This window comes from Lithobates pipiens, unplaced genomic scaffold, assembly GCF_037356315.1.
Source record: "Lithobates pipiens isolate NorthernLeopardFrog02 unplaced genomic scaffold, aLitPip1_a1.2 Scaffold_16, whole genome shotgun sequence".
Taxonomy (NCBI): domain Eukaryota; kingdom Metazoa; phylum Chordata; class Amphibia; order Anura; family Ranidae; genus Lithobates; species Lithobates pipiens.
In genome coordinates, this window is record NW_027507748.1 from 277,375,294 (window position 1) to 277,400,731 (window position 25,438).

Sequence of the window (25,438 nt, forward strand, 5' to 3'; positions counted from 1 at the left end):
TATTGAATCAATTAATAGTTGTCCTGTGGACAGATTCTCCCACCTAGCTGTGGATCTCTGCAGCTCCTCCAGAATTACCATGTGCCCCTTTGCTGCTTCTTTAATGAATGCTCTCCTTGCCCGCCTGTTAGTTTAGGTGGACGGCCATGTCTTGGTAGGTTTGCAGTTATGCCATACTCTTTCAATTTTGGGATGATAGGTTGAACAGTGCTCCGTGAGATGTTCAAATCTTGGGATATTTTTTTGTAACCTAACCCTGCTTTAAATTTCTCCACAATGTTATCCCTGACATGTCTGGCATGTTCCTTGGCCTTCATGATGCTGTTTGCTCACTAAGGTTCTCTAACAAACCTCTGAGGCCTTCACAGAACAGCTGTATTTATACTAAGATTAAATTACACAAAGATGGACTCTATTTACTAATTAGGTGACGTCTGAAGGTAATTGGTTCCACTAGATTTTAGTTAGGGGTATCAGAGTGAAGGGGGCTGAATACAAATGCATGCCACACTTTTCACATATTTATTTGTAAAAAGTTTTGAAAACCATTTATCATTTTCCTTCCACTTCACAATTATGTGCCACTTTGTGTTGATCTGACACATTAAATGCCAATAAAATACATTTACGTCTCTGGTTGTAACATGACAAAACATGGAAAATTTCAAGGGGTGTGAATACTTTTTCAAAGCACTGTAGATATGTTATGCCACACAGTGTTACAACAAGAGGAAATCTTGGTACCATTTTGAAGGTCAGTTAACACAGTCTGTTTACAAATTGAGCTGGGTTTACCAAATATCAATTAGTAAAATACTGCACTTGTACATGATTGCTTAAAGGGTTTAGCGGTGTTCACTTTGCATGGGTACACTACTAAGCATATTTTCAGTATATATAAATCAACATTCCATAGAAAAAACATTGCTACCTATTATGTTTAAAACATAAAAGTTGACAGCTGAGAAGTTGACTATTTTGAATGGCTGTGCATTTTAAAACAGCAAGGTAAAAATGACATTTACAGATTTTCGAAACACTGTCATTACACCAATGCCTTGTGGTGATGCGCGTAACTGCATTCCATGGTAAAGCACCATGTGCATGTCAGTGCATTGCAGTATTATTCATTTTAAATTAACTGCCAAATGAATGAGCTGCCTTAAAGTGATTGTAATTGATCACCTTGTAAAACAACCCATTCACTTTAAAATACAAATAAAAGGTAAAACATTTTTGTATAGATATAAAAAACATTATAAATACCTTTTTTTTCCTTTTTTATAAGTGATCACATTCCCTCTGTCCTCAGCTGCATAAGAGCTGGGAGGAGGAGAAGCAGCAGCACACTGAGCTTCCCAGTGAATGGCTGTGCAGCGGGGGGTGTCAGGTCAAGTCTGATCATTTGAGAAGAGCAGGCTGAGTTCCCAGCATAGCTAGAGAACTGACCACGATGTGTTCTCCTGCTTAGTGTGGTCAGTTTTAATAGGAAAGCAAAGGGACTGGCAGGAACACCAGGGATTTCACATAAAGGAAGCAATACAAAGAGAACAGGATACTTTATCATACAAGGATACTTTATCATACAAGTACACGGTACAGCAGGCACATATCAGGAATATGAAGTATTTGGTTAAAAAACGCTTTAATGCAATGCACTAACAATTGCCATAACATATGTTAAAGTGATTGTAAAGGCAGAAGTTTTTTTATCTTAATGCATTATATGCATTAAGATAAAAAACCTTCTGTGTGCAGCAGCAACCCCCTAACACTTACCTGAGGTCCCTCTCTGTCCAGCGGTGTCAATGAGTGTCTCAGCTGTCCGAGATTTTCCCTCCTGATTGGCTGAGACACAGCAGGTGCCATTGGTTGCCGCTGCTGTCAATCAACGTCAGCTAGCCAATCAGGGTAGAGAGGGGGTGGGGCCGGGTCGGGGCTCCATGTCTGAATGTACACAGGGAGCTGTGACTCGGCTTGGGTGCCCCTATAGCAAGCTGCTTGCTGTGGGGACACTGAACAGGAGGGAGGGGCCAGGATTACAGAAGAGGGACCTGAGAAGAGGAGGATCTGGACTGCTCTGTGCAAATCCACTGCAATATAGGAGGTAAGTATGACACATGTTTGTTGATTTTATAGGAAAAAAATTGTCTCTTCAATCACTTTATCGACGAGCGAGGTCTGAAGTGAGGTGAATCACTATAATTAGACTGGCCATAGAGGAGTGATTTTCTTTCCTGCAACCATTGTCAGAGTTGATGGGGGAATCCCTCTCGTGGAGCTATTGTGTTCTTCCAGCGGGACTGGGAGAACACACAATGATTATTGGCAGCAGCAATAATCGCTGGAAAAATCTGATGAGCTGGTCGTACCCAAGTTAATCGGTCAATTAACTTGGGTACAATCAGCCTGCCCAGACATGATTTGAATCTTGGCCAGTCCCTGCTAAACTGGCTGAGATTCAAACTGTCTATGGCCAGCTTAAATTACTAAAATTTACCAGTTGACCTTAACATTAACCTCTTCACGCCGGCCCTATAAGAGGTTTATGATGCAGGGAGGCAGGGGCGAGGCTTATGAGTACGTGAACACAGTGCAGGTATCCACAATAACAACATACTGAAAAAAAAAAAAGATCACTAATTTTAAATAAATAACTTATTATGGAACCGACATCTGGCAATATGATATTGCATATGGTTATGTACATAGCAGCTTGTTTTCACCGTAAAGAAAAGAGGTGGTGTAACTTTTATCAACTAATTTGATGCTTGCTACGATGCACTGCTATAAACAACACTTTCCTCTTGTCCAGTCTTTATAAACTAGGCCACCTACAAGACATTTTCATTACCTGCATATTGTGCATAGTTTCCCGTAGTTGCTCCAGTTGATGAGCAGAGTTAAGTGCTTCCAAACGAATGTCGGTTAACTTCATCTCTTTTTCCCATAATTCCGAACGTAATTCTGACACTTCTCTCTTTTCTGGCTCTTCCCCTTCTTGAGTCTCAAATATGCTATATAGAAAGAAAGAAATATTAGCTGAATCTGCATTGAATGAATAGTTGATTGCCTTCACTCAGTTTAGTTATGGCATAAACTATACAGACCTAGTGAATACAAGGACAGGCGGAGTAAGCAAAATTATATTCAAAGGTTTGCTTTTTCTAGATGCTCCATAACTAGAGTACTTGCTAGATGCTACATAACTATTCAAATGGCCTTACAGCATTAAAAAAAGACTATAATTTCATACACATAACAAAGCCATAGGAGAGATACATACACAGAAGAGGATGGTGATGAGTGTATTGAAGGTGATGGTGGACCTGGAGGTCCTTGCTGCTGTTTCGGAGAGGTTGGCGCAGATGAATCGGGAGTAGCCGTTTCCTCAATATCAGAATAAGAATTGCCTGTCTTGGGTCCCTTCTTCATGTTGAATGCTTTATTAAAAGAGCTACGCAGCTGTAAAAAATAAGTTAAAGTAGAATATAAAATAATATATGGACCCATCGAGCGAAAAAAATAAATAATAAAAAATAAATAAATAAATAAATAAATATATATATATATATATATATATATATACACATACATACATACACTTTATAGCTTTAAAGTGGTTGTGAACCTCTGACATGAACAAAGCATAGTATATTCTTGTCTTAATTCCTCTATCTGATAAAGTTACTTCTGACAAGGTTTCCTGACATCAAGAATAAAAAGGTGACAGAGGAGGGAGCTCCAGCATACAGCTTGTGATTGACAGCCTCAGCTCTGTTCCTGTGTGCAGTGTGAAGGGGGTTACATCTCCTGGCTCCAATAAACTCTCACTGAGCTCTGCAGAGTGTAACTTCAGCCCCCCACTCCCTGCTTTCTGAAAGTTTGGGAAAGCTGTATAACTTTGAATGGCTGTAGAGAAGAGAACACCGCAGATAAACAGGTACAACTTATGTAGGAGTATTTGTTTCCTTTCTGTGTATCACCTGAGGCTAGTCACTTCACTGGGTATATATAATAGTTTACAACCACTTTAATTCAATTTAATTGAATTTAATTCTAATACCAGACATGGTCACTTAAAAAAATATGAAAATTATATGAAATAAAACAATGTATATGAACATAATAATGATAAAGGGATACTGTTATCAAGTCAGCATACAGCTTTCATATTCCTTTAAAAACTGAATTTTACAGCATTCCTGTAATATGTGTTTTCCAGCCCATCTCAAACATAGTAACATTTACCCAAAACCTCACTAATGTCCAGAATATCTTTTGGAGAACTCTTAGCCAGCATACATGTACACAAATTCTACTATCAATGTTTTTTTCCTGTGAAAAGCAAAGAATGCTCTAGTTAGCCATTATCCACCAATACTGACATGTCCATGACTTTTAATTGTATGGATTGTATTGTATTTTAATTGCATTGACTTTTAATAATACTGATCAGTTTTCTGAATAATAATTATTAGGTGTACATTCAACTGAGGGTGAAGGTGCTCCCAATTTATGCAAAATATAAGTCTTCAACTTCCTTTAGACCCCTTTCACACGGAGGCGGTTTTCAGGCATTTTAGCGCTAGAAATAGCGCCTGTAAAGCGCCTGAAAAAAGGCCTCCCATTAATTTCAGTGTGGCTCATCACACTCGGATGGTGCGTTGCGAGACGTTAGGAAAATTCCTGCAAGCAGCATCTTTGGGTTGGTTTGGGAGTGCTGTATTCAGCGCTCCCAAAAGCCCTACCCATTGAAATGAATGAACCTGAAAAGTGCTTCGGAAGAGCCACAACACAGGCACTTTTCACCCTTCTTTGGGTTGAAAAGCGCCCCGCTAGAGGTCAAAAAGCTGCTAAAACAAGCTGCGCTTTAGCACTAATGCAGCCCTGGCCCCAGTGTGAAAGGGGTCTTAAAAGATCAGTTCACTGAAACATTCTCTAAAACATTCATGGCAGGGGACAACAAAAAGTATCAAATGTTACATTACATTGATTGAATATGATCTATAATGTTTTGGACTCCTTTTTGCACATATGTTTTGATAACAAAAGACGTGCATTATCCCAAAATGTTTTATATTCTTTATATGTTATCTCAAGAAACAGCTTACCCAACTCTTCTTCTTCTTCTTTTTGGCATCACTATCCTTGATACTTCCGGCACTGCAGAAACTGGAAATGCTATTTAGGCTGGAGATGCTATCAGAAGAATTCTGGCGCCTAATTCGCAGCTCTAGAACCACAAAATATTAATATAGAGTTATCAGCTCATCATCAGTGCAGGGTGCAGCTGCATAAACACTACACTACAAATGAAATCAAATACATGAGAAAATATACTTCTGCTGTGGAACACAGAGAAGGGCTTGATGAAATCACTACATTCTGTGCCAGGCTGAAGGGACAAGGCCACTTGGAAATTCAGGCCATTTTTGCAATTTTTTCAGTATTACAGGACCAGTACACTATGACTGCAGATAAACTTAATCAAACACATGTTTTAGCTTTATAACGTATTCTGTGTTTTGTGAACAGAAAGTACAGGGTAACAGTGCTAACTTTTCCTGGCTAACGAATGGTAAAAAAAATTAAAATAAAAAAAAGCTTTTTTTTTTTTACTTTAAAGAAGAAGTTTGCCTTTGTAAAAAAAAACTATAAATGCACATAATTTTGCAGATCATTCAGAACTACAAGCGGGCAGCCACAAAGGCTGTCAGTATTGGTAGTTCTCCCATTCAAAGAACTCTGTGAATGAATGATGCAGCTGGGTGAGCATAGGCCTATGGTATGTTCCAAAACTAGTCTCAAAACTTTTTGATGCCACCTTAGGATCTGTGACAATATTATGCCTAACTACCCCAGTGCAGTCAGGAAGATCTGAGAACACATCCTTATTCTGCTCTTACTTCCTGTGGGCAAGGGACAGGCACTCTGCTATTGAGGAATGGGGAACTTTGTGGATCGCAAACAATAAATGGGGCAACAGACAGTCCCATCTCTCCCATCTTGGTCTACCCCCTTCTTCAATATTTTTTTTTATTAAAGTGATCATAAAGGTTTTTTTTTTTTTTAAAATAACAAAGATGGTATACTTGCCTCCTCTGTGCAAGGGATTTGCACACAGTGGCTCTGATCCTCCTCTGGTGCCCCTGGATCCTCTCCGCATCAAGTGCCCCCTTAGAGAGCCGCAATCCATGGGGGCACTCGTGTGGGCTTGCTCCCGTGTCCTGCTGCTGCGTCCATTGACACAGACATCAGTACTCAGCCCCGGCTCCCGTGTCACTGTATTTGATTGACAGCAGCAGGAGCCCATGGCTCCCACTGCTATCAATCTGTCCAATGAGGACCCGAGACAGTGGCTGGAGCTGCTGGGCTCTTTCTCGTCGCTGGAAAGATCAGGTTCAGGTAAGTAAAAGGGGGGCTGCTGCTCTACAGAAGGTTTTTTCACCTTTAACCCCCCTAGCGGTAATTCCGAGTCTGGCTCGGGTTAGGAATTTACTGATAGAAGCGGTAACCCCGAGCCAGACTCGGGATGGCTTCGCTGGATGCAGGGAGGACACAGGAAGACTTACTTACCTTGTCCCCTGGACCCAGCGATGTCCGCCGCGATGTGTGATCGAGCTGTCCTCCGCTCGATTCACAGTGCCGAATGCCGACGAGCTCCGTTCCCTGCGACGTTACGGCACACGGGAGCGGAGAACGGCGGCAAATTCAAAAAAGTAAAAAGACACAAAACACACACAGCACTGTAATCTTACAGATTACAGTACTGTATTAAAAAATACACACCCCCTTTGTCCCTAGTGGTCTGTGCAATGCCCTGCATGCACTTTTATATTATAAATACTGTTTTTTCTGCCTGGAATTTGGAGATTGTCCATAGCAACCAAAACGTGTCCCTTTTTCAGTGTTTTAGGATTTGATTACATTATTGAATAATTTTTATTATTCTTTATTATATTATAAACTTTATCATACCCGGGATGTCTGCTAGACTCTGGTTTGAAGAGATTTCAGAGCGTTATTCCTAAGAATTACAGGACTACAAAATAAAACGCCAGATTTCCATGCAAAATAATTGTACCGCTTTCAGCACTCAATTCCAGACTGAATCATACCGCCAGGGAGGTTAATGCATAGAATGCATTAAGGTGAAAAACTTCAAGGGTTTTTTCAACCCCTTCAAACCTTTTCACCAAACGCTTTGTCTGGGGGTGGTACACCAAAGTGTACAAGTGTTTAAAAAGGAACAGCAGTCTGCTAACATAATTTGTAATAAAAACATCTTTGTCATTCTGAAGCTTCCCTCCAACCATTTTGCATATTATTTTATATATACTGTGATTCTGTACTTGCCAAATATGCTGCAGCAATCTCCCTCCACTGAGTCTGGCTGCAACCATTTTAACTGTGGGCAGCTGAAGCTGCTGCCTGTTCACTTCCTAGATTTACACAAACACATGGAGGCAGACCTCCAGCTCTGCAGCTCACATTGGTCCTCTTATGACTCATCCCCCATCCTTCCTGGCAAACTCACAGGAGAGTGAGAGAGAGAGAGCTGTGCATGATTTCATAAGACTAGGCTTTTTACCAGACAAGAAACAGGAAGTGGGCTGTATAAGGTATTTACTGGCAGAAAAAAATGCTTTACTATCCAGGTTAAAACAACAAGGGCAGAGGCTTGGTCTGTCAGAGACTCCTTTTGAGAACCTTGTGCAAAGCTTCTGGAGAAGGTATTTCTTAAAGAAACAGCCTGGAGGTTAAGGTGTGGCATAATCCATCATAACAAAGATGTATTGGTGCCTCCTAGGTAACACACAAAACAAAGCGCAAGGACCTTGAGAGTATATATGGTGTCCTAATAAACAACCCAGATGAGGGTGCTGATGTTTTTATAAATGTCTTGGCTGCGAGTGACAATTATGGACTAATTTCAATACCACATATAATGCTCAACTACATGCCCAAGCAATAAACACTCTTGTTTGGGTATTGAATTAATGTGTGGACTTTTTTTGACCTCTTATTGACTCAAAGTGGCTTTTATATGAGATTGGCATCCGGGCACATTAATTCAACACCAAAACAAGAGTGTTTATTGCTTTGGCATGTAATTGAGTATAATGTGTGGAACTGGAATTAGTTCATATTTGGACATTCACAGCCAAGAAATGTATAAAGCCATCAGCACTATTATCTGGCTTGTTTATTAGGACACTATACTGTATATAATGGTCTTTGCACTGTGTTTTGCATGTTACCTTTTTACTTCTTCTATCCTCAAGTGGATTTCTACCACAGCAGGACTACTGGGACTACTTTACTCACTTCCAATAGCCAATAAGGTTTGGCACCTTGGTATATTGTTTGTGTTGTTTTTTACTGGTGTCTCCTAACTGACTTAACCACCAACCCTACAATGTCCATTTCTTACTAAAAGACCCAAATCATCATTAAGGATACTAGCGGTCTGTGGCAATGAGTCATTGAGATGTGGCACTGGGCAAGTCACCCAATATTATCTCACATATGCATGTATGGTCACTGTGTACACATAAAACCCCTACCTAGAGTTTGGTCAAATGTTTAACATAATAACTAGGTTTTCGTAGTCCAGGAGAGCATGTAGACTTTGTCCACATATTTTGAACACACAATTCAGTATGTTAAGATTGATGACTAAACCTGGGTGGGTAAACATGGACATGTCCATGGTGGTATCACATTTCACATTTTGAAGCATATTGTCCCTGCTCATCTCATCACAGCATTGTACCTGCCTCTAGTCATTCCCAACGTTAGGCTTCTCTGTACACAGACCACTCAGTGGTTTTCAGAGACTTATTTCACACATTTCAAGCTCCTCGTCACTGCAAATCAGTTTATAATTACTGGAGTAAAAGGCAGCTTTTACTGCACAGGTGCAGAGCTGACATGGAGGATCTTGGAGACCAAATACTGTTCTCCTTAGATCCACCAGTTGGTCTGTCAACTTTGGGCCAGCCTGGTTCACCCACACCCTCAGGGTTGATGTCTGAAAATGATCTATTGTGACCTGCACAATTTGGGTCATGGTGACGCTTTCTAGTTCCGGCTATTTCTTTGTAAGATGAATACGTTCCTGCACCTGGAAACCCCCTTATTTGTCCAGCAGGGTATGCATTGAACACATACACAAGCCCCAGGCATCAGAGGATTTCCACTTTCAATTTCTTATTGTCTTCAGCCTTCTCTAGGACTAGGTCCAAGTAGGCTTTTTGGCGTTCCCTGGAAAGGAAAGAGGTCAGCAGTTCTGCCAACTGCCCTTTGGTTTAGGCCTAACATTCATCTGTCCTTACGTGGACAGTAGGACTCTATGCAGTGGCGTTGCTAGGCAGGTGTGGGGGGGGGGTGCAGGCCGCACCCGGGTGACACCCGCCAGAGGGGTGACACCCGCCATAGGGGTGACACCCGTGGGTAGTGGCACCATCAACACCGCCTGCTGCATTGTGTACCGCGCCGCGGCTGTGTCCCTCACCGGAGCGGAACTAAGCCGTCTCCCCCTCCTCTCTGTTTACATCCAAAGAGGAGGAGGAGCCAAGCTCAAGGGACACGCACTGGTGTGTGTGTATGATTACTGCTGTTCTGAGGTCTGTAAGGGGGGGGTGTCTGCACAGAAGGGCGGTCTGTACAAAGGGGGGTCTTCACTGGGGATTGTTTGCACAGAGGGGGGTCTGCACTGGGAGCAGGTGTCTGCACTGGGGGTGGGTGTCTGCACTGGGGGGTCTGCACTGGGGGGTGTTTACACGGGGGTCTGCACAGAGGGGGGTGTCTGCACTGGGGGGGTGTCTGTACTGCTGGGGGGGTCTGCACAGGGGGGGTCTGCACGGGGGTCTGCCTGTACTGGGGGGGTGTCTGTACTGTGGGGGGGGTCTGCACTGGGGGTGTCTGCATGGAGGGGGGTGTCTGCACAGAGGGGAGTGTCTGCACAGAGGGGGTTGTCTGTACTGCTGGGGTTCTGCACTGAGGCGGGGGTCTGTAACTGAGGGGGGTTTGCACTGAGGGGGGTGTCTGTACTGTTGGGAGGTCTACACTGGGGGGTCTGCACTGAGGGGGCGTGTCTGTACTGTTGGGGGGTCTGCAGTGAGGGGGGTGTCTGTACTGAGGGGGGTCTGCACTGGGGGCAGGTGTCTGCACTGGGGGGTCTGCACTGGGGGCGGGTGTCTGCACTGGGGGCGGGTGTCTGCACTTGGCAGTCTGCATTGGGGGGTGTCTACACGGGGGTCTGCACAGAGGGGGGTGTCTGAACTGGGGGGGGTGTCTGTACTGCTGGGGGGGGTCTGCACGGGGGTCTGCACAGAGGGGGGTGTCTGCACTGGGGGGTCTGCACTGGGGGGGTCTGCACGGAGATCTGCATGGAGGAGGTGTCTGCACTGGGGGTGTCCGTACTGGGGGGTGTCTGTACTGTGGGGGGGTCTGCACAGAGGGGGGTGCCTGCACACTGGGGGTCTGCATGGAGGGGGGTGTCTGTACTGAGGGGGGTCTGCACTGGGGGGTGTCTGTACTGCTGAGGTTCTGCACTGAGGCGGGGGTCTGTAACTGAGGGTGGTGTCTGTACTGTTGGGGGGTCTACACTGGGGTGTCTGTACTGAGGTGGGGGTGTGTGTACCGATGGGGGGTCTGCAGCGAGGTGGGGGTGTCTATACTGAGGTGGGGGTCTCTGTACCGATGGGGGGGTCTGCACCGTGGTGGGGGTGTCTGTACTGATAGAGGGATCTGTACTGAGGGGGGAGGTTTATACTGAGGGAGGGGGTCTGTATTGAGGGAGGGGGATCTATACTGCAGGAGAAGGGTCTGTAGTTAGTGGAGGGGGGTCTGTACTGAGGGGGGACGATAGTTGGTGGGGGTGTGACACTATTTTTTTTCGCACCGGGTGACAACAACCCTAGTGACGCCACTGACATCCAGTGGTGTCATTTTATGTAAGTAGTGGCTGACTCTTGCAACAGCATTACCTTGAGTGACAACAGAGAGGGCCACCTGATTTAGGATCTATAGGCCCCTCTCTGCTGCCTGAGCCAGGGCTGCAACCTGAGCCTCTCACAACCTCACTACTAACCCCCTGTCTACTGATAATTAGCCAATAAACTAATCTACCTGATTAACACAAAAGTCTGGGTGACACATACACAGACCATGCCCTTGACCATGCGAGTTGTCTGTTACAGTATCCATAGCAGATGAAACTTTCTTAATAACTCAGACTTTAGGCTCAGGAAATAAAGGGAGGGACCGGCAATATTTGGCTTGTGACTAATTTGAGTATTGTATACTTGGCAACTGACTTAGAAACATTGGATAACACATTTTTTCAAAAGTTTTGCTTCCTGAAAAACTTTTGGTGATTATGAAAGACACCTTTAAACTGAACACAACATTAATTTCAGAATGATGTAAGAAACCTGAGAAATACAAAATTAACATTTAATGACTATTATGTTCTTAATCACATAATTCCGACACACTGCATGAGATCAACAGGGCTCAAAGTGTTTTCCTGCTAATTTTCTCTTGTACTTTCTTTTGTACTGCCTGGTGCATCTTGTTGCAGTATTCAGCCAGCATTGATGGACTCCAGTTGCCCTAATACTGTTTTTTCATTGTGGCACTGCCCTGGTGAAACCTTTCACTTTATTTGTCACTGACTGCACCTAGGGTTTGGGGGAAGAAGTCCAGATGCGAATGAAAAAATGAATCTTAATTTATGGCGCGTACATATGACCAGACTTTCCGGCAGACTAGGTCCGACGGTCTTCCCGACTGACTTTCGGCATAGATCCGACAGACTTTCTGAAGGAACGGACTTGTCCACACACGAACGGACTAAGTCCGTTCAGAAGTCTATTCATTTTGACCGTGATGACGTAAACGGGACTAAACAAGGAAATTCAATAGCCAGTAGCCAATCGCTTCCCTTGCGTCGTATTTGGTCCGTCGGACCAGCACACAGACGAATGGTTTTCCCGATTTTAGTCCATCGGAATTGAGTTTGTCAGATAGATTTGAAACATGTTCTATTTCTAGGTCCATCAGATTTTTTATTTGAAAAACGATCGGACTAGCCCACACACAATCGGATTGTCCGACGGACTAATCCCTTTGGACCTAGTCTGCCGGAAAGTCCAGTTGTGTGTACGCGGCATTACATGTTGCACTTCATTGTCTTGCATGCTGAAAGAAATTTGTCAACCAGCTGAATGTAGTTTGGTGCTCTGTAGTTGCCAAGAAAATTCTCAACAATGTCCTTGACTTTCCAGGTAATTTTCTCTGGCCCCACTAACTGATCTTCAAATTCTGTCTGCAGCTTCGTTCCTCTGCTATCAGCATGCATCACTTATGACAAGTTTTCCTGACATCAATAGAAAAAAAGTGATGGGGAGGGAGCTCCAGCTGATTAGACAGGAAGCTCTCACACAGGAAAAGAGCTGAGTCTGTCAGAGAGTGAAATTTTTGCCCCTCACTCCCTGAAGATCCATTCATGGCGAAACATATGTCGCAGCGGAGGATCTGTAATTTCCAGGTCCATATTCGAAACCCTACACCAGGCTTTGCACCTTCGGTGTGAGACATGGAATGCATGCTTCCCCCAGGAATCAGCTGACTCACACACGCTGTTTACACCTAGTGCCAGGCCAGGCACTATCACATGTGAGTGTAACTGATATGATTGCTGCTGTTTTTTCTTTATTAAAAATGACTACACAATGAGAATTTCATCCGTGTCTCCTGTGGAGTCATTTTTTACTCTTCCTGAGTGGCCATTGGAGTGAATTCATGCCATTAGTGGAACCAATCTGGGGTTCCCAAAGTGTTTCTTGACCATCCTGTAAAAAGGGGTCAAACAGCTCTAGTGAGTGGCCATCTTCATACTGAGCACTCGTGGTGGAAGATCTAGAAGTTTTATTTCAGAGTATTCTGTTTTGGTGTTGGGATTTATTCACTTATGGACTTTATGCTTGCTTATTTTCTCATTAATGTGCACATTTGAGTTTGATGCAGTGTTTTAGTTTTGTGACAGTTTTTTTTTTTTTTACCATATATAGCGCCTTATTCTTTATTTTATAATTTTGCACAGTTCCAGTGATTCGTTCACTTTAAAGGGGGCAGCTGTTTGTTTATATGTTCTCATCCCCACAGGGTGCCATTTTTTTGGTACACATTTTTTGCAAGAGAAAAAATGACAGGGGAGGGAGCTCCAGCTGATTGACAGGCTCTCTTCCTGTGTGCTCGAGCAGTTTTGCACATCTAGAGAGTAAAATTGTTGCCCATTCTTCTTTGTAAAATAGCTCAAGCTCTGTCAGAGTGGATGAAGAGCATCTGTGAACAACAATTTTCAAGTCTTGTCACAGATTCTCATTTGACTTTAGGTCTGGACTTTGACTGGGCCATTCTAACAAATGAATATGCTTGGATCTAAAACATTCCTTTGTAGCTCTGGCTCCATGTTTAGGGTCGTTGTCCTGCTGGAACTTGAACCTCCATCCCAGTCTCAAGTCTTTTGCAGACTCTAACAGGTTTTCTTCTAAGATTGCACTGTATTTGATTCTATTTATCTTCCCATCAACTCTGACCAGCTTCCCTGTCCTTGCTAAAAAAAAGTATCCCACAACTTGGTACTGCCATCATGATGGGGAAGGTGTGTTTAGGGTGATGTGCAGTGTTAGTTTCTTCTAAACATAGCATTTTGCTTTTTGGCCAATAAGTTCAATTTTGGTCTCATCTGACCAGAGCACCTTCTTCCACGTTTGCTATGTCCCCCACATGGCTTCTTGCAAACTGCAAACAAGACTTCCTGATGTTTTCTTTCAAAAATGGCTTTCTTCTTGCCACTCTTCCATAAAGGCCAGATTTGTAGAGTGCACAACTAATAGTGAGTTGTGGATCTCTGTAGCTCCTCCAGAGTTACCATGGGCCTCTTGGCTGCTTCTACTAATACTCGCCTTGCCTGGTCTATCAGTTTAGGTGGACAGCCATGTCTTGGTAGGTTTGCAGTTGTGCCATATTCTTTCCATTTTTGGATAATGGATTGAACAGTTCTCCGTGAGATGTTCAAAGCTTAATATATTTTTTTATAACCTAGCCCTGCTTTAAGCTTCCCCACAACTTTATTCCTGACCTCTCTGGTGTGCTCCTTGGCCTTCATGATGCTGTTTGTTCTATAAGGTCTTTAACAAACCTCTGAGGGCTTCACAGAACAGCTGTATTAATAATGAGATTAAATTACACACAGGTGGACTTTATTTACTAATTAGGTGACTTCTGAAGGCAATCGATTACACTAGATTTTAGTAAGGGGTATCAGAGTAAAGGGTGCTGAATACAAATGCAGCCACACTTTTCAGATTTTTTTTTGTAACCATTGAAACCATTCATCATTTTCCTCCTACTTCACAATTATTTGCCACTTTGTGTTGGTCTATCACATTCAAGGGGGTATGACTATTTTTTCAAGGCACCTTACATGGAAATTAATATTAACCAAATTAGTGGCATCTGCCCATGCAAGTTGTTGTCTTTAGAGCCAGTTAACACCTGCAGTTGCATTGCAACGCAGCGGCTGTTGTACAGTGCGCTCTGGCTGAGATCAGTGCAGTGATTGAAATGTCACACAGATTTATAAAGTTCAATCGCCAGCCACGCAGTTTGAGGCAGTGGAGTGCCTCGCACTGTGCTAATAAGTAGTAATGCATGCATTACTTTTTTTTCATCGCACCATGCCGGTACACCACCGTAACACAGTGGGACAGTGCTAGAATAGCCGCCCATTGCAGTCCCATCGCAAGTGGTGTCAACATACCCTTATAGCCTTTTTAGGCAGCATCTATGCAGCCTAAGCATGCCTAGGCATGCCCAAACTGTACCAGTTCCAGAAATGTTTTGCAATATTCCCTGGGTGCATGCCTGGACATACATGAGTTACAAAAAGCATCTTATAACAGAAGTGAAAATTAGTAAACCTAAAATACAAGAAAGGACAATGCAGATTTCTACAAAATGGTACTTTAGAGGTTAAATTGCAGGTTAGTTTTGTGATTAGCAACCAATATTGATAATATTAGCAATTTAGCAAATATTGTGGTCCTTCCAGCATATAAATAAATTACTTTATCAGTAATTATATAATCATACTACTTTTTACAATAAAATAGCAAAGCATTGGCCGTGCATTTATTTTGAAAGTATTTTAACACGTTAAGTGTCCTTACTTGCAACCTCAAATTGGGTGCTTCATCTCTACTGTAACACACCGTTTTCTAAGATGTACTGAATTTGCAAGCTGTTTTGTATTTAGTGTACTTGGTGTTTTTATGCAAAAAAACTTAAACACCTTAAAAAAAAATATATAGATGCACAATAGGACACTTAATTGTAACTACCATATAACAAGTTACACAAACTATTACAAAGATCACAGTCAGTTTAAAGTCAATATTAGCACTTGGCCTAGTGGTATAGAAACTAATGGAAGGGATTTTTTTAAAATCTGTTTATAATATAAAAATAATGATAAATGGTAACCATATACACCATCTCAGGTAAAACCAATAAAATGAAACAAATAAAACAAATCATATTTTGTCACACAGTACTCACAAAAGTCATGTTAAATTGTCTTTATACAGTTTTTAGCAGGCTAGCAATAATAACAATTGACAGAAAGTTCCAGCATACCCCGTGGTGCATGATCTTGAGGGTTCAGTGCCCCGTGGATGACAGCCTGTGCCTCAGAGTTCTTGGATTTTAGTGATTCAATTGTTTCTTTCAATTCTACAAGCTCCGAGTCCTAAAATTAGTAAATCACAAGGATGAAAAAATGTAAAATATATTTGGCTTTCTATTCTGCTTAACACAATTGAAACTACCCTTATACTTTGAGCTTGTGTATATATTTTGAAACTTAATATAACTGTACTGATGGTACCTAAGATGCCTGAGTGTATTTTCAGATATCCGCTTTAACACCCCAGGCTTCCCAAAAAACAGTTAAAGGGGTTGTAAACCCTTGTTTTTTTTTTATTAAATAACAAACATGTCATACTTACCTCCACTGTGCAGTTCGTTTTGCACAATCAGCTCCTCCCCACTTCGGGAAACCCCCTAGGAGAATCGCTCTCCCTGTTGGTTACCCTGTGGGCACGCTACCGAGTCCGGCTTTTGCGTCCATAGACACAGATTGCTGGACTTTGCCCCAGTGCCTGCGTCATTGGATCTGATTGACAGGAGCGGGAGCCATTGGATGTGCTGCTATCAGTCTATCCATCAACAGCCAAGACAACGGGCAGAGAGGTAGAGTGCGTCTCCCCTGTGGAAACGAAGAGGCTCAGGTGAGTAAAATGAGGGGGCTGGAGGGCTGGTTAGTATCAGAAGTTTTTCACCTTAATGCATAGGATACTTTAAGGTGAAAAAACACAAGGGTTTACAACCTCTTTAAGTCTTGTTTTTAGTAAACACAGAATAAAACTGAAGATGTTTTAAGGTCCTGGTGCCAGACATACAGTCTGCAAAGTGTTGGGTACCATATAAACCAAAGCCTCATCTGGTCCCAATACCAGCCACATTGAAGCACCGACACTTGTTGATCTTACCTTACCAGTCAAAGCCTAGTAGTGGGGTCCACATGTAAATCTCACAAAAGTGAGTACACCCCTCACATTTTTGTAAATATTTTATTATATCTTTTCATAGGACAACACTGAAGAAATGACACTTTGCTACAATGTAAAATAGTTAGGTTACAGCTTGTATTAAAAGTGTAAATTTGCTGTCTCTCAAAATAACTCAACACACAGCCATTAATGTCTAAACCACTGGCAAGAAAAGTGAGTACACCCCTAAGTGAAAATGTCCAAATTGGGCTCAGTTAGCCACTTTCCCTCTCCGGTGTCATGTGACTTGTTTGTGTTATGAGGTCTCAGGTGTGAATGGGGAGCAGGTGTGTTAAATTTGGTGTTATCACTCTCACGCTCTCATACTGGTCACTGGAAGTTCATCATGGCACCTCACGGCAAAGAACTCTCAGAGGATCTGAAAAAAAAATGAATTGTTGCCCTACATAAAGATGGCCTAGGCTATAAAAAGATTGACAAGAACCTGAAACTGAGCTGCAGCACGGTGGCCAAGACCATACAGTGGTTTAACAGGACAAGTTCCACTCAGAACAGGCTTTGCCATGGTCGACCAAAAAAATTGAGTGCACTTGCTCAGTGTCATATCCAGAAGTTTTCTTTGGGAAATAGACGTATGAGTGCTGCCAGCATTGCTGCAGAGGTTGAAGGAGTGGAGGGTCAGCCTATCAGGGCTCAGACCATACGCCGTCCACTGCATCAAATTGGTCTGTATGGCTCTAGTCCCAGAAGGAAGCCTCTTCCAAAGAGGATGCCCAAGAAAGCCCACAAACAGTCTGCTGAAGAGGAGCAGACTAAGGACATGGATTACTGGAACCATGTTCTGTGGTCTGATGAGAGCAAGATAAACTTATTTGGTTCAGATGGTGTGAAGCGTGTGTGACCGCAAACAGGTGAGGAGTATAAAGACAAGTGTGTCTTGCCTACAGTCAAGCATGGTGGTGGGAGTGTCATGGTCTGGGGCTGCATGAGTGCTGCCGGCACTGGGGAGTGACAGTTCATTGAGGGAACCATGATTGTCAAAATGTACTGTGACATACTGAAGCATAGCATGATCCCCTCCCTTTGAAGACTGGGCCGCAGGGCAGTATTCCAACAGGATAACGACCCCAAACAACCTCCAAGATGATCACTGCCTTGCTAAAGAAGCTAAGGGTAAAGGTGATGGACTGGCCAAGCATGTCTCCAGACCTAAACCCTATTGAGCATCTGTGGGGTCTCAAACATCAATCAGCTTCATGATGTCATCATGGAGGTGTGGAAGAACTCCAGTGGCAACCTGTGAAGCTCTGGTGAACTCCATGCCCAAGAGGGTTAAGGCAGTGCTGGAAAATAATGGTGGCCACACAAAAAATTGACACTTTGGGCCCAATTTGGACATTCTCCCTTAGGAGTGTACTCACTTTTGTTGCCAGCAGTTTAGACATTAATGGCTGTGTGTTGAGTTATTTTGAGGGGACAGCAAATTTACACTGTTATACAAGCTGTGCAGTTACTACTTTACATTGTAGCAAAGTTTCATTTCTTCAGTTTTGTCACATGAAAAGATATAAAGAAAATATTTACAAAAATGTGAGCGCTGTACTCACTTTTGTGAGATACTGTATGTGTAATGTGATGCCTGTCAATAAACTAATTTTGTTAAATTTAACCTAGCAACCAAAAATAACTGTTAAAGTGATATTAAAGCCTTGTTCTTTTTTTTATTATAACAAACATGTTATACATACATGCTGTGCGCAGTGGTTTTGCACAGAGCAGCCCAGATCCTCCTGTTCTCGCATCCTGCACCGACGCTCCTGGCCCCTCCCCCCTGTTGGGTTCTGCCACAGCAAGCAGCTTGCTGTGGGGGCACCCAAGCAGGCACACTCCTGAGCCATGGCTCTGTGTGTCCATTCACACATGGAGCCGCAGCTCAGCCCCTCCCCCCCGATTAGGGTAAAAAAGGTAAAAAAAAACCTTGTGCTTTTACAACCACCTTGATCTGCACTTTATTATATTTGTATTTTTGGGTTTAAACATAGTTTGGGCCATTCACACCAGAACGCACGCACCTCTGTAAATTTCCCACACGTTCCAGTTTTGACAGCCCATTAAAACTTGATACAAACACAAATTTTTCAGAATACACTGCACCCGACCACATGGTACTGCAGTACCATGCAATTTGGTGGTCGCAAATGCTGCAAGTTTGCAACATGCCTTTGGCGTGCCCTTAACAATTCATTGGCACCCACATGCGTCTCGCAAAGGCAATGCATTTACTTGTGGTGTGGGAAACACACACAAAACGTGTCTTTCCACATTGAAATTTGGTCTGAATAGGCCCCAAATGCTTTGCAAATGTATACTGATTGAATGCGTTTAATACAAGCTAAAGTAAACAATACATGTGTGTGTAGCCTAAGTACAAAATGTAAGCAAGACTAAGGCTGCATTCACACTTCAGTAAAGTGAATCGTGGGCATATTTGCCACGAATCTGACCGCAATTTGAAAGTGACAATGTGTGATTTACAAAATCGTGGGACTCGCATTTGAGATGCCATTCATTTGAATGACATCTAAAGTCCCGTTGGGGGTCTGCCGCGATTGTTGCGCCATAAATTGCGCTGCAATAAATGACTGGCATCGCAAATGTCATTCACACATCGGTCCTTTTAAATCGCAAGTAGATTTGCGGCAAATCTGCCTGCGATTCAAAACACTGAAGTGTGAATGCAGTCTTAAGGGTTAAAGATTATAAAGATACTTTGCAGAAGACTGAATGCAACCCTCAGGATAATTTAAATACAATATATTTAAAGTGGATGTAAACCCATTCTCATCCTTTCTTAATTACTTCCATAGTGCTGATCAGTAAGGATATACATGCCTTCTGCATGTATCCTTACCTGTCAAATATCTTTAGCTGTTTGGAGCCCCGCAATATTTCAGATTCTGCAGGCAGGTCTGTTGTCCAGGGCTCGGTGGGCGGAGTCGTGATATCAGTAGACTCCCCGCCCTCCTCTACACTCCCCTTGGCCAGGCATTGATATTTCTTACACTGAACTTCTGCTGGTCTCGTGTATTATGCCCCATGATCACTAACATCCAATCAAAACCCAGGAAAGTCATCACATGACTTCAGCATGCCCAATCATGCTGAGGAGTGGAGCAGCCAATCCTGGGAGAGCTGGAGAAGAAAGGAGGGGGGATGTGAAGTAGGCAGACTGCCTCTCTCACACTCCTGCAAGAGATAAGGAAATCACCTGTCACTCACAACCAGGGGAAAGAAACCAACAGCTATTTCTCTGTGTGTCTGTTTTTATCTTACTGAAGAAAGATAAGAGGACTGGTTTAATTCTTCGTGGCAAGACTGGGCACAGATGAAATGACATCCTCTGCTGTAACAGATATGAGTCTTAATTAGAAAAGAACATTTTGGGTTTATATCCACTTTAAGTTTACTCAAATGCATTCAAAAATACACCGCTAGTATCACTTAGCAATAAGAGTGTACTGCGGGTTAAGTGGATCTTTAAACCAAAACATTTTCTATTAACACAGGCAACCTTATGACTTTTAACCAACTTTCTTATACAGTGTCTTAAATCCAAAATAAGGTTTTAGCAGATTACTGTTAAATTCTGCAATTAAACTATGTACATGCTTAAGTTTCCATTTATTTTTCTTAACATAGATTCTAAAACTGCCCAACCATGCAGGCTTTTAATTGTTGTACTGAAAGGAGCCAGTCCATCTACAGAACTCATTCATAGCAAACTGCTTTCATCAGTTAAGCAGCTGCAAATGCTTATGTACTACATGAGTACCTTTATGGAATAGATTTGCCTACATGTTCTGATGCAACAAATGACAGAGAAAGTTGTTAAGCTGTCCTGCACTGAATCATTAGTGTAGGATTTTTTTCTATTGACTGTAAACTTTTTTAGAGTCCATCGAGGGACACATGAAGTCTTAAAACTGCCTACATGAAGACTAGACAATGGCAAACAAAAAATCTGTACACCAGGGCTGGTCTAAATTTTTTTTTGTTTACCATTCTCTGGGTAGTAGGCAGAGTAATAATAGTTTAAAGTGGCTTTATAACCAAAGGTAAAAAAATTAATATATTGCAGCTTACCAATAATTAGATGTAGTGGCTGTATTAGTTTTATTTTTTATTTTTTTCCCTTCTGTTCTCGCCTGGTGATCAGGCCAGTAACACCCTTCCTATATTATACAGACACCACTCTGCATGAAGGAGCCAAGTTTGGACAGCAGCACTGTCGGTTTGGGGAGAGGGGAGTGTTAGAAATATTAACACATTTAAATACACTAATAAATTGAGCCCAAACTCCAGCTCACACTTTATAATCAGTTACATATAACAGTTTTTCCTTTTGGGATAAAGGTTTTACATAAATAAATAAAAGCACTCCTGCCAGTGTTAAATTGTCTGTCCCATCCCTTTAACTGCAAGAGAGATTTTCTTTTGAAAAACAACAGAACTACTGGCCAGATCACTATAGAGAAAAGAAAGCATAAAAAGGAAACTAATGCAAACATTGCATCTAAGAAATGGTAAGCTGCAACATAATAAATGTTTACTTTTGGGTTCAATATTGCTTTAAGACTTCCTGTGATCTTAAATGGACTCCAGAAAAAGGATTTTACAGTGAACACAAAAATCCTGAAAACATTATAACTGAGGACTGCCTGCAGCTCAAAAAAACACCTGAAGGCCCATATGCCTGAAGCTGGCATCAGAACAGTCATGAACATCCACCTGGCAGTACTTGTGAATGTGTCAAGAGAAGACCTAGGGGCAACTTTGCACATCTGAGAAAGTAGCCCGATGCTGAAGAACTGAGACCATGAGCTTGAATGATGGTCTGTCTGAGCCACCAGGAAGTGGTGGAACAAGAACCTGGTTCACTCTTGCAGGGACCCACAACAATGACAAATAGTGAGTCTGTTTTTCTGTTGCAAGCAGTGGCTATGAAATAAGCTCTCACATCTAGTACTATATCAAGGCAATGGAGGGAGATGAACTGTCCTTCTGATGAACTGGAGCAGAGCAGAGGGTTGAATGAATAATGCCTCGATTGAGGTGAAACTATCTTAGGCAGAAAGGAAGTTCTGGGCTTTAACACCACCTTGACTGTGTAAGACCAGGAAAGGTTCTCTACGGGGTAAAGCCACTCACTCAGACAACCGCCTTAGAAAGCTGATAGCAACATATAACGCAACCTTGTGAATGAGAGCGGCACATAGGTGACACTGTGCACAAAAGAGAAGGAAACTAGAGGTCTCAGGAACAAGATCACAAGCACAGATACATGAACCTTAACAGTACTGTAGACAAAGATCCATCGGCAAGAAGGAAGAAATTCATTCACAGAGAGTTTCCTAGTGTGAAAACCAAGATCTTGTGTGCTTGTGAGGAGTATACTTCCTAGCTTTTAGCATCATGAGAATCGCAGATTTTGAGATGCTACTGTCTCTCAGCACCTGGGCTTCAACGGTCATGCAGATAAAGCCAGTGATCATGTAGTTGGGTGGTAAATTAGTCCTCGAGGCAGAAGATCCAGCCGATCTGGAAAAGCCCTCTAAGCATCTGCTAGTCAAGTCAGAGTACCACATCTGCCTAGGCCAGTCTATAGCTATGGAGGACACTGAAATACCCTCCACATCGATCCTGAAGAACAGGAGAGGAGTTTTAGCAAAGGAAAGATGCAGATCGGGGTGTACTGATACCATAGAACTACCAGAGCATCCACTGCTTCTGCTACAGAATCCCTGTACCTGGAGTCAAACCTGTCCAGTATGTTGTTGAACCTGAAAGCCAGGAGGTCTACGATGTACACGGTAGACAAGGTTGGAACATGAGGTTCTGTCCAGGACAGGATCTGCTCTACCTCTCTTGCCCTGTCAAGACTTCTGGTTACTCCCTGATGGTTGATGTACACCATTGTTAATATGTGCAGTGACAAAGGTAGGTTGGAGGTGGCTTGGAGCGAAAACTCTAGCTTGTGGTCCCTGGAAACCACCCAACACATCCGCATGCTGACAAAGACTTATCAAAGACATCTATTGATTATCAAAGATGTATCTAAGAGTTTAAAGAGGACTGGGTGCCAGGCTTGGGTTTGGACTTAGAGTCAAAAAAGGACTTTTCTTGGCCTCCATTGAGGGTTGAGTCTACCTAGACTGAGTCCTGGGCTTCTTTTACTGAGGAAGATGCGTAATCTTGCCACCATTGGCATTCTTTATAAGGACGTTCAGGCAGCCCTGAACAGATGATGTCCCTCAAAGGTCAAAGGAAGCAAGCGCATTTTGCTTTCTCTATATACAACACAATCTCACTCACCAGATCAGCAGACATACTATGTTTCACCAAAAATAAGCCCAGGACTTATATTAATTTTATCAGCCAAAAACACACTATGGCTTATTTTCAGGGTAGGGCTTGCCATGCAATGTGCTATCTTCCCAGTGGTTGCAAAATGACAGAATCCCCTCTATCACAGGATCACATAATGCAAAATGTGTTTCTGCAATGAAACAGTGCAAATACCTTCTTCCATAGCCTGCCTGAGTTGTCTTCCAGTGAGCACTGCAGAGGGAGGGGGCGAGATCCCCTGCTGACACTTGCTTCAATGGCCTGCCTGAGCCCTCTTCAATGGCTATGATTAGTGCAGAGGGAGGGGGGTCCGAGATCCCCATGCTGACAAGAGAAGAATAGATCAGCTGAGCCCTTCTCGGCGCTTCCATAGTCCGCCCCAGCTGTCTTCCCCGCTCTGAGCAATGCAGGAAGGGGGGCCGAGATTACCAGCTGAAAGAAGAGGGGATCGGCGCACCGAAATAGGGCTTATTTTCGGGGTAGGGCTTATATTGCAGCCCTCCTGGAAAACAGTGCTAGGTCTTATTATCAGGGTAGGTCTTATTTTCGGGGGAAACATGGTACGAATGTGATGCACATGCACATTAGGGGACCAATGTTCTTTTTTTGTGCCGAAAAGCGAATGTTTGCTAGGAATGAGTGGAGCAATTTCTGTGAACTTGATTTCACATAGAAATTAGCAATTTTGATGGAATATTAGCCTCTAATTTGGCCATGTTAAAAAAATACCAATAAATAACTTTCCCCTTTTAAGCAAGGAGCATTCAAACATCTCTGCTTCTATGTGACATGCTTTTGTTGATCAAATGCAATCGATTTCATGGTGATCACATTATTTGTTTTACAAACATGGGGTCAGTGATCTTGCTAGGATTGGCATTGCCTTTAGGATTAGGGTTGCCTTTAAGACTGTCTTTTTTAGTTTTGGCTCAAAAACAGGTTCAGAATAATTGAAAAAAAAATCTCTAGCCCTTATGAGGCATTTAATGCCCCCCTAAATTTTGCATTTCCCATTGCATCAGGTTTTATGTCCCAAATGTCACAAAAATAACAGCAAAATTAAATCTCCCTTTTATTGCTTATCCCTACATCTTATCCACAGACTTTGCAGAACATCACAAAATCTCTAAGTGAAATGCCTGCTGAACGATAATGAGCAAGTGCTGATCATTCTTGCTAGGTGATATACACTAAACAAAGTGTCAATATACTACACAAGGGTCAAATCTGTAACACTGTTGATGAATATCCAGCGGTATATGGCAAAGTTAAGGCGGAGCACGCTATAATAAATGTACCTAAGGCTTAGACATATGATGAAAATCTTTATTAGGAATGAATAGTCACTTTTCCTTTAAAATAGTACTCTAATATGCATTAGGTCTTATTTATTGAAGCAGTAGGAAAGCAGCAATTTTGTTTGATTTACTCACCTTCTCTTGTGCAGTATCAGCAAGCAGACGAAGTCTGGAGGTCATGTTCACCAATGACTGTTCAAATGCTGCAACTAGGTTTGCCTGCAAAAGATTAAAAAGAAAAAAAAAAGAAAAATCGCTAAACAAGATACAAGATACAGTATCTTTTATAAGTCTGGAAAGGATTGCAATCATTAAACTAAAGTAGGCTCCATTTAGCCTCACACATCCACTGTAAAAAATAACTATATATGCTGCTTAAAGTGGCAGTTCAGCCTAAATCTAAAATCTCTAAATCCACTTGTAGCCACAATCTAAGACTAACCTATCCAGCCCTGTAAAAAATACAATACTTACCTTTTACAGGGCTAGATTGGTTAGTCTTAGACTGTGGCTGCAAGAAGATTTCTGGATTTTAGTTTTAGGCTGAACTTTTACTTTAAGGCAGGGCCTACATCTCTTATGAGTTTGGTATTAAAGTGGTACTAAACATAAAACACTACACTTATATAAACTTACTTTTGAACTCAGATGGAAACCAAAGCTCTTTGATAAGCTGTGGGGTACTTGGATTGACTATCCACTCACTTTGATCTCTCTAGATCCAGTATAATAGTACATGTCTATATTGCTGTTTATGAGTACTTTGTTTCCTTTCCTTTACATCACGACACCCATTTTTGGCTGATGTGCATTTTTGAAACATGAGACATTTTGTATTTTATTAGTTCTCTATTTGTTTTTGTTTGTTTTTTGTGTATTGAAGGGTTTTCCTTCTTTTTTGTACAACCTTTATACAAACATCAATCAAACATAAAGAAAACAGTGATACTAAACACACACTGTTTAATTTACACAATGCATTCTATTCTATATGGAAGAAGACACCAAATTATTTTAATAAATAAAAACATTTAAGTACCTTTTTTTCCTAATTGATATACAGCTGTAACATGACCCAGCTCTTTC

The 25,438-nt window shown here is 42.2% G+C and overlaps 1 protein-coding gene across 11 annotated transcripts in view; it reads right to left on the reverse strand.

The window, feature by feature from the left end:
* NAV1 (neuron navigator 1) overlaps positions 1-25,438 on the reverse strand; it is a 269,078-nt gene that overhangs the window by 43,681 nt on the left and 199,959 nt on the right. For all 11 annotated transcript variants that reach the window (XM_077481467.1, XM_077481466.1, XM_077481464.1 and 8 more), the window contains 5 exons: positions 24,488-24,571; positions 15,715-15,826; positions 5,115-5,236; positions 3,287-3,465; positions 2,855-3,017 (listed from right to left, as the gene is read on the reverse strand). In XM_077481467.1, coding sequence (XP_077337593.1) covers positions 2,855-3,017; positions 3,287-3,465; positions 5,115-5,236; positions 15,715-15,826; positions 24,488-24,571 — 660 coding nt within the window. The remainder of the gene's footprint in view (positions 1-2,854; positions 3,018-3,286; positions 3,466-5,114; positions 5,237-15,714; positions 15,827-24,487; positions 24,572-25,438) is intronic.